This window comes from Toxorhynchites rutilus, chromosome 1 (assembly GCF_029784135.1).
Source record: "Toxorhynchites rutilus septentrionalis strain SRP chromosome 1, ASM2978413v1, whole genome shotgun sequence".
In the NCBI taxonomy this organism is placed as follows: domain Eukaryota; kingdom Metazoa; phylum Arthropoda; class Insecta; order Diptera; family Culicidae; genus Toxorhynchites; species Toxorhynchites rutilus.
The window spans coordinates 54,605,632-54,619,613 of NC_073744.1; the positions used below are offsets into that span (position 1 = coordinate 54,605,632).

The following is a 13,982-nucleotide window of genomic DNA, read 5'->3' on the forward strand; positions in this document are numbered from 1 at the left end:
AGGTCATTACTAACTGAATATATAGTCGGTCAGATAGTCAGCTGACTACCCTAAGTTGACTATGACCAGCGTTGCCAATGTTCCAGTTTAAACTGGATTCTTCCAGTTTTTTTGCTCGATCCAGTCATCTAGTTGAACCCTAAAATCTTCCAGTTTTCTGGAATATCGTCCAGTTTTATCCAGTTTTTCATATGTGTGCGCTAGTTTTATCCATTTTATATAAAATAAATTTACAATGATAAATATTATCTGTCCCTCCCTCTTCCTATTCCTAATGTAATTTTATTTTCTGACATTTATCATTCGACCTTGGATCGATCTCTGACGAGGTTGTAATTCGGTTCTTTCCATTTTGTTCAATCCGTCGGTGTTTTGTCGAAAATTCTAAAACGAAGAGCTTTCCCGAATGGTGGAAACTTATCAAACTACTTTAAAAACAGGGTATCACTCAATTGTTAATTTTATTGAACAGCCTAGATTTAACATCAGATGTTATAGATCCTCCAAAACATTCTGAAGTTCAGAAGGTCATAAAGTGAATAGTTTCCATTGACTTTAATTGATATGAATATAAAACCCAAGTAACCTTGCTTTCGTTTACAACAAATGGATATTAGTATCTCATAGTCACTCAGAGAAATTTTAGTTCTAAATATAATTAATTTAATTAATGCAAACAAACTCCCCTAAATAGCTAATGCACATTTTGCATAAAATGCATGTGAACCATAGTGTATGATTTGCAAAAAAGCATACTATGCATATTTTTTCAAAAGTACTTTTTCGAGCTAGAGGAAATATTTAAGGGTCCCTCATCTTGATCTTGATACCGAAATTTGGTTTGTGCAAGCCTAATATAAGGGTGGGTTTAGACTAGAGATATATTCATGTGAAGAAATATGATGAGATTTATAGAAATCGCATCAATCGTTTACACTAGCGTGAACTTCTATAATGAATATATTCATATTTTCTGTGAATTTATTCACCTGAAGTAGAACTGCATCCAACTTTAGTGATTTCTCACCAGTGAGAAATTCACAAGCGTTTACATATGTTGAATTTAATCAAGTTATATATACCTCGAATAAGTGTATCATATTTATTCTCACCCGTTTACACCTATTTTCAGGTGAATAAATCCATCTATAGCTATAGATCTCCCTAGTGTAAACCCGCCATAAGATGTAAATTAGCAATGAATAACACAAAAAAAATTGAGAGAAATAGATACCAAATATTGATAATACCAAAGTAATGCTTGAGCAACGTTGTTTGTGGTTATTTGAGTATTGAAATAACACTATTGAGTTGTTTATGGTATTTTTTTTGGTATTTTACCTCGTATCTCATGCTGATCCGTACCTTTCTGAGGTATCGAACTATACGCAGTTTTGCAACGCTCTTCTATCAACGATTTCATGGATTTTATGAAGCGATAATTACGAAACTCTTCAAGTTTTGCCCAAATAAAACCATCCCTCAAATATTGTTTCACAGTAATTACAGTTACAGTTTTATGAACTACATACAAATATTACACGAAGCATTCTATTTCTCAAGCATTGAAATTGATAAAAAATTAATTTAGACAAATCATAGTCGGTCTTCTTAAAATAAAAAGGTTTTACAGGATCCAGTTTTCTTCCAGTTTTTTTAAGAGTAATCTTCCAGTTTTTTCAGAAATATTATTGGCAACCCTGACTATGACTATGCAGAGCCCTGATCACGAGGAAAAACAGGGCGATACACAGTATAGCTCGGCGAATTTTATATGCGAGAAGGCTTGCGGTCGTATCATGTCACACAAAAAATTCGAAAATTCATGCGAACAATTGACGAATAACGTTAATGTTTTTTCCCCTTAAAGTTCATTAAAAAATCTACAAAATGACATCCTTCTCATATCGTATCATCCGTTTTGGCACAAAAATACATTGCTCCTCTGCAGCTGACTTCGAAATAAATCGATCATTTCATAAAACCGAGGGGTTATGAGTACTACATTCATGTAAAGGCAAGTGAACGGCCGTATCGAGTTGTCTTTCGTAACTTCCCAATAGTTGAGCCTAAAATCTTGATCGATAAGCTGAAGAAAGAGCATAATATATCCGCTCAGGATGTAAACATCATCAGACGGAAGGCCGAGAGTGCAGCACAAGATGAGTCTTCATTTGGTGCGGTTTTCAAAAGGCTACACAAATTGAACGAAGCTCCGAGATGTTAAGAGCATTGCTCATATTTTTGTGCGACTAGAAGTTTATCGCAATAAGCGAGCTGATGAGACACAGTGCATGAATTACCTGTTCCACGGCCACGGTACCGCAATTACCATCTAAAAAGCAGATGCAACAATTGTGGTAAAATGCATGCCACAGACAACTGTCCTGCGAAAATATCGTCAACAAAGTGTTGTGTTAATTGTAATGGCCGTCACACTGTTACTGATCGTAGCTGCCCTAAACGTGCCGAATATATATGAGGTGGCTGAATTAAATGACTATTAAAACTGAATGAAATTAAAGAAAAAATATTTTCTGGAGCTTTTTCACTCAATTTTATATTTTTATTAATTAAACGGTTTTATTTAGCTTGCCCTGTTTGTATGTTTGTAACATGTCTGTAGCGCTGTCCCTCATTAATATAAATTTGACCACCTTCCTGTTGACCGATTGATCTGAAATTTGTAATACACCTTCATCTCTGCAGTCACTATAAAACTGCGTTTTTCATGATCTGGAAAATCCAAGATGACGGCCGTTACAAAATCGCGGATCACATATTTCATCAAAGCCTCATCAATATGGGTTTTTCCAGAACCCCATCAATATGGGTATCAAATGAAAGGACTTGACTAGTAGAACACAGCTATTCATGAAAAATGCAAATCCAAGATGGCTGCCACTGCCAAATGGGGGACTACATATTTTCACAAAACCCGATTAATATGGGTATCAAATGAAAGGGCTTGAAGAGAAATGTTAATTTGCACTATAATAACCCTATGCAAAATATAAGCTCATTCATACTTTATTTACTAGTGTCCAAGACGTTAAAATTTGAGTTTTTCACCGGAAATCGGAGGTTTCATTTTTTTATGCTAAATGTCTTAAAATTGCAGGACACGTCAGGATTTACAGTTATCTAAAAAAAATTTTCTGTTAAAAATCGACAATTCAGACAAAAAATCGACCTCGCCGAAAAAAAATTTTTTGTTTTGACAAAACAAATTTTTTGAGATGACGGTAAATCTTGACAAGTAATGCAATTTTAAGACATTTGGCATCAACTTTTTTTTTTGAAAACCCCGATTTTCGATTGTCTTTCGTTTTTCAAGAAACTCAAATTATAACATCTGCGACATTAGTAAATCAGGTGCACCCGTGGCGGAGTGGTTAGCGTCTCACATTATCATGCCGGGTGTTCGGGTTCGATTCCCGTTCTGGCCGGGGGATTTTTTCGTCAAATAAATTTCCTTCGGCTTGCACTGTGATCACGCGTATTCTAGAGCTTGCCCCTCGGAATACATTCAAGGCGTGTTATTTGGCTTAGAAAATCTCAACTAAGTATTAATAAATGACGCTAGTTAATGCATACGTTGAGACGGCAAAAGTTCCACAGGGAACGTTAACGCCATTCAAGACATTAGTAAATGAAGTCCGAATGAGCTGATATTTTGCATAGGGTATATTATCGTGCAGATCAACATTTCGCTGCAAGTTCCGAATGCAAAATCAAGATAACTATTTTTTATTGGCACCCAAAACCATACGTTTCGTCTCGTATTCCGATAAAACTTGCGCTTTGCGCCACTCTCCCTTAAATCCGATTGAGCTGATATTTTGCTTAGGGTGTTTTTTCGAGGTGGTGAACATTTTTTATGGGGTTACTTTTTGAAATATGAGATGACCATTTTTATTGACATCCTAATGTGCAGTCACACATAAGAAAAGCTGCAGGTTGTCCAAAACAACTTGCTTAGAATGATCCTTGACGTCTCATCCGACACCAGAATAAGTGAGCTACGTCGGGCTGCAGATTGTAGAACCATACATGACCGCATCGAGGCTCCGGTAGAAAAATTCTTTGAGAGTGTTTCACTCTTGGAGTACCCGCTCATCCGAGCGTTGGTAAATTACGTGTTTTTAAATTCAGGCTAAGTAGAATATTTCAATTTAAACAACCTTCGATAGTTAAATACCGTATAAAAAATCATAATGAACTTCACACACATTTCAGATGTGAAATGAAAAAATAAAAAATAAAACAAAGGCTGAAAATTACAGTCAATCCCTAAATTGAGTGTACACAATCTACTTGACGATACTTTCCATTCATTTGGTATAAAATATTTTGAATACATTGATTTTTTTGCATATTAACTACTAACACATTCATTTAGCTCTACGTGCAACGAAATTCCGCGAAAAGTTTTTTGCTTATTGTTCATTCTAAAAAATTGAAAACAATCTCTATTCTAGCCATCGCAAAATTGAGTGTACACCTTAAATTTCTCTGAACAAATTAACATTGTAAGTGAGATCTTTGCGAATTAGCGTAGTTTTTTCGTCGATGATTGGTGTCTACACTAAACCTTTGCTTGGGCAGTGTTGGTTTTTGTTTTTTAATGATGTTTGAAAAAGTTTTAATCAAAATGGTAAGTTAAAGGAAAGAAATAGATATTGTTACACGTACAACGATAATAATCAAGACTTGTCGTGGAAATACATTGCAGGAAATAGCAGCTGTAGTCGGAAGAAGCTACTCTACTGTAAAGAAAATTTCAACAAGTGAAAATAGGAAGGAACCATGGAAAATCTCCCGAGTAGTGGATACAAACGTACCCTGTCTTCTGGTGATGAACGAGCAATTGTGCGAACATTCCAAAAGAAACCGAAAACAAACATTCCTAAATTGACTTCTGAAGTGGCCGGCATCATTGGAAGACCTGTCAGCGCAAACACTGTCCGTAGAGCAGCATACAGGATTAATCTGAGAGGTCTTGTTGGCTATGAGAAGTATTTTATTTGAGGCCACCTCGGTTCGATATATTCGTTAGATGAGCATTTCACTCTCATTACATTGGCCTCAGAATAAATTTCATCACGAAAAAATAAATATATGATGCAAATTACGCTCCGGTGGCGTTAATACGTAAGTATACCCAAAATTGATTTTTAGCTCATGTTTTGTCATCTCGATTTATGACACTAATAGCGAATTCGTTTTTGTTCAGTTTCAACCTCAGTGCCGCACTAACTGCTGTCAAAACGTTTTTTTATTCAGACAGTTTCGCACTCAGTGTCGCACTGGTTCGCCCCGAAAGCTGTTAGTTTCGCACTGAGATGTTTCACGGGTTGGCACTCGGGTTCACCAATACAACTATACCGAACTGTCAAGTTCCGAGTATATTTTGGAAAATCTAAAAATAAAAACTATGAAGATGAAAAACCTGCTGCTTTTGCTTTTGTATTATTGGAATCGTAATCCAATTCGGATTCTGATTTTGAAAGTATATTCGAGCAGACGGCATTAAGCTACGTGTGCTTTCATTGGGAGGCGAAAATAATGATGGATATTCAGGTGGAATAAACCTGCTTTCAAAATCAAAATTATGAATGAAAATTTACTTTAACGTATCGAATATTTATTTCATGTGATGAAATAAGAGGTTTTTTTTCGATATCACAGAAACATATTGAACGAAAACTGTGGCTAATGATGATTTTATATTATAATAGTAATTATTTGTGGAAAAACCAGGAAATGCATCGACAAATGGTTATGTAAGTGTCAGAACTACATGTTTTATGTTTTAAGTAATAAAACAATATGAAGTGAAAACATTCATTCAAACTTTTATATTTTTACACTGCACTTGGCCCTGCTGATCTGATAGAGAATAATTTACCTCCCAAGCATTAATATCGCCATTAGACGTCGACACTGTACATTTATCGTCTCGAATATAAACAAATCAGACTATATAACGCACACCAACAAAACACCGCATTCGTGAAACTGAAAACGTTTTTTTATTACAGAGTCAGTTTGGCACTGACTCAGTTTTAAAAACGAATTCGCTATAAATGAGACATAACATAACAGAAAACGTCTTGACTCACCGATACTGGTAAGCATTTGTATAATATACATGGTACAGCAATATGAGATGAATACAAGCGAGCGAAACAAAAGACAAATAAGCTTTCCGTATACTTTGCCATACACGGCCCAGACCGAGATAGATATTGTTCTTCTTCATGCGCTCCTTTTTTACTCTTAGAAAACACTTCCCAACTTCATTTTATAATCAGGTGCAATATTATCACGTATTTGCTGAACAACTGCTAAAGCATCATTTGCCATGTGGATAGCGTGGTCGTGTAAAATAGCTTTGAATTCCAGCGGGCCTTGGTTCAATCCCCATTGACGTCGTATGGACTTTTTTTTTGGCACAATCCCTGATGAAATGAGAAAAGAAAACAGAAAGAGATGTGTGCACGCATACATACAGACCATTTTTAAGCTTTCAAAACAGCTCATTATTTGCGCATTTGACTCTCCAGCACACTATATGGCATCATTTCTGCCAAAGATGAAATGTTTTATGCCAACGCTAGTTTGGGTGTAGCAATGCTACATACTGACACTGTCACTGTATATCCTATTTTTATTGCTGATATAAACAAAATTGGGAAAAAAATTAAAAAGAGTTTTTCCCAGTTTTTTTTCTGAATTCTTCCAGCTTTTCTTTTTTTTGCATCAGAAATCAAATTTTTGTTTCACTTTACATGGACGTATTCCATTCCATTCTTTGTTTTAAAGAGGCTTTAAACTTTTTAGTTCATTCGCCTCTACATATGGACGTAAAAATATGATTGTGTACGCGGGTAACGAGATTCGTGTCAGGGGGAGTAGAAGTGTGGATTGAAGTCAGATTGAATGAAGAGGCAGAATTGTATTCAGTAGTCACGCCAATCATTGACTAGAATAGTTCATCAGTCATCCTCGTTATCAACACTCGTCAATTCATTTTCTAGTCGATTCAAATCATGTTGACGACGAATGCCGAAGTAGTGCTAGTCGAAGCGAAGCTACTGAGAGGAGAGTCGATTTTCATTTTTCATCTTCGAAGATTTCGGGCCCTAGTCACACATACACACACTTGTGAAAGAAATTCACTTGTGGAAGAATCGTAAACTTTAACTGCGCTAGAGAAACTAATCGGTGGCTGATTTTTTTTACAATCTTTTGAACGTTTCAAGGATAAATTATTTTATAATACAGGGTTTTCCAACTTTAAATTCCGAAAGTAAATTGAAATAAAACACACTTAGAATTCGAATTTCGATGAAACTTTTATTTCAAATTAAAGTTTGGTTTATGCCATTATGTGTGAAATACAACATCATTCAAATGTCCACCTAGGGCTTCCTCGCACACCTTGATCCGGAACAGGTAATTTTCGATGACTTTTCGGCACATATGGGGCGGTATCTCGGTCATAACTTCACGAATGTTGTCTTTCAAATGTTCAAGAGTTTGCGGAGAGTTGGCATAGACACAGTCTTTCGCATAACCCCACAAAAAAAAGTCTAGCGGGTTCAAATCGCATGATCTGGATGGCCAATTGGCATCACCAAAACGCGAAATTATGCGTCCCTCAAATTTCGTTCGCAATATGCCCATGTTCAGTCGTGTTGTGTGGCACGTGGCGCCGTCCTGCTGAAACCACATGTCATCCGTATCCATATCTTCAATTTGTGGCAAAAAAAGACGGGTGGGTAATGTCGGGGACATAACCGGAGTGACGTAGGACTATACAAAGGGACAGCTTTTGTTAAATATATGTTTTAAATATATTGTTTTATTTTCTTCTCCTACGTGAATACCTACCTATCTACCTGAAAAATGGATTAGTTTACTTTTTACTCTTTATGAATATGTTGATGGTTCTGAAAAGAACCTTTGGTGTTGTGTTTTTGTTATCACTCGATATTCCCATCTTGTTCGGTTAAACCTTCCTGTTTAGCTATTGCGTTTGCCACTCGCCACAGCTTTCACAGTTGGAAAATTTCTTCCCATCCAGCTTTGTGACATGTTGTACAGTAAATTACATTCAATGCGACGTGCCGAATCGCCACTCAGTGTCGCATTGGAGGCGATTTTAACCTGTAATTGAACATTTGCGATGACAGTGGTACAGTGTCGACTTTCAATGTGGGGTCATAATTTGGATCTCTATGTTTACAAAAATGTCCAACTAAATAAGTCGCATTACATGTCCGTCCAATTAGCTAAATGTCGAACTAATTGTAAATTACTGTACTTTCAATCTGGAAACAATTTAAGAATTGGTGAAAATTTAATAATCAGGAAAGTCCCCAACTATCAATAAGCTCAGAACAACTGCCAAATTCACATACTCATCAGATCCTGGCAAACAAATTATGAAAAAATCAATTTGTGTTTTATTATTATTTTGGATAATGTTTTAGGAAGAATTGAACTGTATTTCGTAAACTCTTTTTTTTTTCTTTTTTTTTTTTTTTAATGGCCCTGAAAAGCGCCTTGTTATATGGAATGGTTCCAATTTAGAAAACTTTGTACTCGTGATTTTGAAAAAAACCATTTCGAACGCCCTTGATGCCGCCTTGTTCTGGATTTGCCACCAAAGCAGTTTGTATAAAGAACAAACTTTTTTCTTCTGCTACCTGATGCCGTTTTGCGATTGCGTTTGCCACTCGCCACTCGCTGCAACTGCCTGTTGTCTTGATGTCCACCGAACCGAATGTGTTCTGTTCCGAATGCGGGTTTTCTTATCGTCGCGAGCAGCTTTGCCAGCTAACTCGATCACTTCGGCGGCCGAAACTATATAACGACGGCTAGGTGGACTGGTGCACTGGTACTAACGCGCTCGGCCTAGCTACCCTTGCGGGGAACTCCAGATCAACACGGTTCGAGCGAGATTTTGCCTTTCCCTTCACTTTTCTTACTTTACCATGTCCAGACATGGCTGCTTGGGTTGGTTTGTTGATGTGTTGTGTTGCGAACCGATGTGGTGTACGGTTTGAATGAGAATGATCGTTACGGTAGGTAGGTAGGTATTGTATTATAGAGACTTTAAACTTTTGCAGTTCATTCGTCTCTAGCCTTGAGAAAGGCCCTTTGAAAACTCTACTCTACTCTACTCCAGCGCCACCACCTCCGCCCTCTTGCTTTGAGAAAGGCACTCGATCCCTCGCCGTCCAGCTCGTCCAGCAACGATGTTGTTCAGTCGGTATCCACACAAAGGATGATCGTTACGGCAGCGGAGCGGGGATTTTTAAGCTGACTGGCTGGCTCGAGAATTACGCATGTGTGAGACTGCGACCAATGCTTCGTTCATATTTTTTCTTTTTCCTTTCCAATCGTGCTTCATTCTATTTCGCTGCTGTTCTGGTTGCCCGTTTTGGTCGGTACGATTTGAGGAGCACAAAATGGACCAATCAAAAATGGGCACATAGTGCATTTGAACAATGCTTGATATTTCACAATTATTCAATTATTAATCTCAAGAAAAATGAAATGTTATTCGTTATGATAGACGCGTAGATATATTTCCTATCAATTGATGCAAAAACCTTTGCGATCTATTGAGAAATGGTCGAGTTATAAGCGTTCCAAATCTTGCATTTTTTCCTACTTGTTCCGTGCCTAGATTTCCATTTCACCCCCTATATCTTCCGGTTAGACGTAGTCCTACGTCAAAATCGGTTAACATGCGCCCATAGCGCTCACCATTCACAGTTACCGTCTCGCCGTCCTCATTTTCAAAGAAATACGGCCCGATGACTCCACCAGACCATAATGCGCACCAAACAGTGACTTTTGCCGGATGCAATGGCCTCTCAACAATCACGTGTGGATTTTCTGAGCCCCATATACGGAAATTTTGGGTGTTCACATAGCCACCGAGCTCGAAATGTGCCTCATCGCTGAAGAAAATTTGATGCGAAAATTCAGCATTTTGCTGCTGTTGTTCGTTCACCCAATCGACGTATGCCCGACGCATTCCATGGTCACCACGCTCTAATTTTTGTACCAGTTGGACTTTATATGGATGTAGGTGCAAGTCCAAATGACAAGCCCAATTACTGAGCACGCCGTGGAATCGAAACATTCGGGTCATCCTCCACACTGGCAGCAACAGCAGCAATATTTTCGACCGAACGCACATTACGATGATGCACAGGATTCACAATACCCGCTACGGATCCAGTTTGTTCGAATTTACGCATTACATTAGCGATTGTGTGCTCTGTAGGCCGTCCATGACGATCAAAATCCGTCCGTAATGCTCAAAAAACATTTGCCGGTTTTTCATCATTTTTATAGTATAATTTAACAAAATTAACACGTTATGCGATGCTAAAACGATCCATATTGTAAAATGGCAGACATTCAACTAACGATATGACGCTTTGGTTGACAGCTATGTCAAACGGTTGTCAGCGCAGGGCTGTATACTTTCGGAAGCCCGAAATGGAAAACCCTGTATAAGGGCTGAACAATTTCGACAAGAAAACAAGTCGCAGGATCTTCTAGAAATTTTATATCATTTTGATATATCCCATCAAAAAACAGACATTAATTCTAAGTTTACCAAGAACACAGAGACAAAGAATATTATAAACTAGCTCACCTGATGAACTTCGTCCTATCCACAATTGACATTTTCATTTAAATAATTTCGGACACTCAAGTTCCCACAGAAATTATTTTTCTATTACAGAGAAGTTTAACTTTCGGTCTGTGACACCGTGTGCGAGTGTATGATTTTGATTATAATCTTGCGATTTTGTGCGCGAATACAGGAGGGTTAAAAAGGACGACCGTTCGTTCACTCTTTTTGGTGAACTAGTTTATTCGAAAATTTCATGAACGGTTTGCCCATTTATAGTATGAATTGCTGAGAGAATTTTGGCTGATTGCGCGTAAACAATCGCACAATTCCGAGATTTAGTGAAGTCAATTCGCCGCTGAGGTCATGCAAATTGAAGCCGGTGGACTTTTTCGCTCGGTGGACTTTTTCGGCTCCGCAAAAGATCATGTTTACGAGGAGGCGTAGTGGTAACATCCGTACCAAATCACGCTAAAGGTCAGGAGTTCAATTCTCACTCCCGACGTTCTTCCGAAATGGAAGTAAAGTGACGAACTAGTCAAAGTGTGGAAAGTCACCATAATACAGGAAGAAACAAAAAATCATGTCTACGCCGATAATCCTGGAACTGAAGACAGCTGAAAACCAACATTCAAAAAGTAATCGAAAATTACCTAAAAAGATTTAGTGGTGAACATTTAAGTTGAATAGATTGTTGATTCCACATTGGATGATACCAGTCAAATAAAGTGGAAAAAATCATAAAAATCTAAATTATTTGTGTTTATTTTAATTTACTTCTCGACTGTCATGTCTGAAAGAATTTTCGGAGAACAACTGTGACAGTGTCGCTCCAATGATAAATGGTTGTGCAAAATAATTAAATTCCAAGGCGGTAAATTTCAGCGGCATATGATGTATTATTTTGGATTTCTATTTACCTTCAATCAATTGATCAACCATGGCGAACAAATGGACATTCGCTTCGTCTGTCATAACCCATCCACCGGTGGTGATCTCCAGCCGCCCAGACTTCACTAGCTTCTTCAGAATCTAGAAATAGAAAAAAAAAGAAACCGTTACTTTTCACTTCTTTTTAATTAAATAACCAACCTACCCTTTGCTTTGTGGGATGCGCTTGGTCCCACCACAGCTGCAGGAAGCTAATCTCGCTCCAGATGAAGGACATATTGCTGTACTCGGGCATCTTGGTGACGGCCAGATTCAATATTTGCCGGGAGTCCGATTGGAAGTAGTTAACGAAAGTTTTCAGCCATCCCGGATCGTTGTGGGAATGTGGCACAACCACAATCTGGGAGTGAGAAATGAAAACCACAACAATCAGAATAGCTATACAAAAAAAAAACACAAGACACGAAAAACTAGCGCGAAAGATTGCATTCTGGGATAGAGGCGCATAGGGTGTTATATTTGGGTGAACGAAATTCCCAAAGTGTAACTTCGCGGTGTTAAATTTTGAATTTAATGCTTTCACGAAATACCGCTGTGATCAACCCCTAATCGGAAATCTCCGGAGGGGCGCCCAAACACAACAATGTAAATTATGCAGCATAAATAATCACCTTAAGCGGTGGCCGGCTCGGGTCCTTTTGCAGCTTTTCGTAGCGGTTCTCGAAATCCTTATCCCAGTACTCCTTTGTTTTCATCCACTCTGGCTGCGCTCGGGAACACGCCGGCAGATCGCGAGTGTTGATATTTATGAACATGGGCCACGGGAACCGGGAATAGAAAGAAGAAGAAAAGAGTGAAAATGGGCGAAAGTAAAGATTTCATAAAATGTAATTAAAAGCCGGCGCATTTTTTTTTTCTCGAAGCGTTTGCTTGCTGTGAGTTGGAGTGTTGCCTTGTTGTTCATCATAATTTTAATTGGTAAAGTTTTTTCCGGTGTCTTCCGGTCGTTTAGCTTTTTTTTATCTTGTGCTGCGGGAAAGATTGCAGAGGAGGTAATGTGTTCCGTTTCTGTTTATAATAGGATGAAATGTTTTCTTGTTCGTTCGCTGGAAGCGTGATCCGATGAAGTTGGATCCGTCGTCAGGTGTTTTTAAATATGGGCCAGCACTTAAGCACTGATATTTAAGTGGTTGATTTCAGTGGAATATATCATTGCATTATTTAGTTAAATAGCACCGAAGAGACTGTTGTAGTCGAACGAATTTTTTTACTCAAATTATTGCCCATTGTGGGCTATGCGTTTTTCATCACTAAGGCCATTTGTAGTTGAACTAACTATTTTAAAATGTGCAAACTAACTGTTTTAAAATGTCTAATAAAACATCGAGTAACTTTCTAAAATTTCTTTTTTTTTAAGCAAACAGGTAGCGAACGGATTGAACCTAGTCGTATGCTCATTCAACACTTTGTGGGTGTTTGCCTGTTCTCAACCACGACTGCAAGGAATCATACCAAGTACTTTATTCAACGCGTAAGGGGCTGTCCATATACCACGTAGACAACTTTAGGGGAGGTAGGGATTACTAAAATGTCCACGCTTGCCCACGGTGAGGGGGCGGGGGTTTAGATAATGTCCACGTGGATAGGTAAAATATTTTTTTAAGTAAAACATTCATGTTTATAGCCAAAATTGAATTAGATCTGCTCTGTATTTACAACATGTTTTAAACTTTTCGCTCGCCCTGAGTACTCTGTATTCATAAAAAAAGACTGAGTTTTCTGAGAGTGCTGCCAAGTCAAGCATTCATAATTTTCATGTGGAATTCTGGAATTCCCTCCCTGAGATGAATATTCTGAAAGAATCGCACATGAACTGGGATCGATCAGTTCACTCCAATCGTAATAGAGGGTCATACATTCCGTCAGGATAAAGACACAAAGAATGTTGTAATTTTTGTAGTATTAAAAATCACGACTTATATACGAGTTCCGATTCAGCTTCCACTCTTGATGACAAAACTGCTTCGTTTTTATTTTACGAGAACTCCCAAGGTTTCTCGAAATTTGAAATGAACAACAAATTCTTCCATGGGTGCACGGGCTGTATCTCTGAAGTTCTGTTTCTTACAATGATGTTTTTATTTATTGATATTTGGTAATTTTTGTAATACGCTTCTGCTACTGATGGCAATTGAATTGAGACACTTATCAAGAATAATCATCGGTACACGACAAAAGAATTAGTAGATTCGCTACAGATGTCTAAAATCGCTCATAAGCGCCTTGTGAAGCATGGGCACGAAAAACGTTACAGTGTATGGACTACATAATAACTCATATTCCGGAACCCGATCGGATTTGACATATAATAAGGGTTTATTTTACCGAAAATCATTTGAAGGAACGCATCTCAATCTATGTGTGG

General features: G+C 37.9%; 1 protein-coding gene across 5 annotated transcripts in view; it reads right to left on the reverse strand.

Annotated features, from left to right (window-relative positions):
• Nucleotides 1–13,982, reverse strand: part of LOC129766565 (alpha-mannosidase 2) — a 446,086-nt gene that overhangs the window by 11,594 nt on the left and 420,510 nt on the right. For all 5 annotated transcript variants that reach the window (XM_055767155.1, XM_055767146.1, XM_055767153.1 and 2 more), the window contains 3 exons: nucleotides 12,229–12,321; nucleotides 11,763–11,957; nucleotides 11,587–11,698 (listed from right to left, as the gene is read on the reverse strand). In XM_055767155.1, coding sequence (XP_055623130.1) covers nucleotides 11,587–11,698; nucleotides 11,763–11,957; nucleotides 12,229–12,321 — 400 coding nt within the window. The remainder of the gene's footprint in view (nucleotides 1–11,586; nucleotides 11,699–11,762; nucleotides 11,958–12,228; nucleotides 12,322–13,982) is intronic.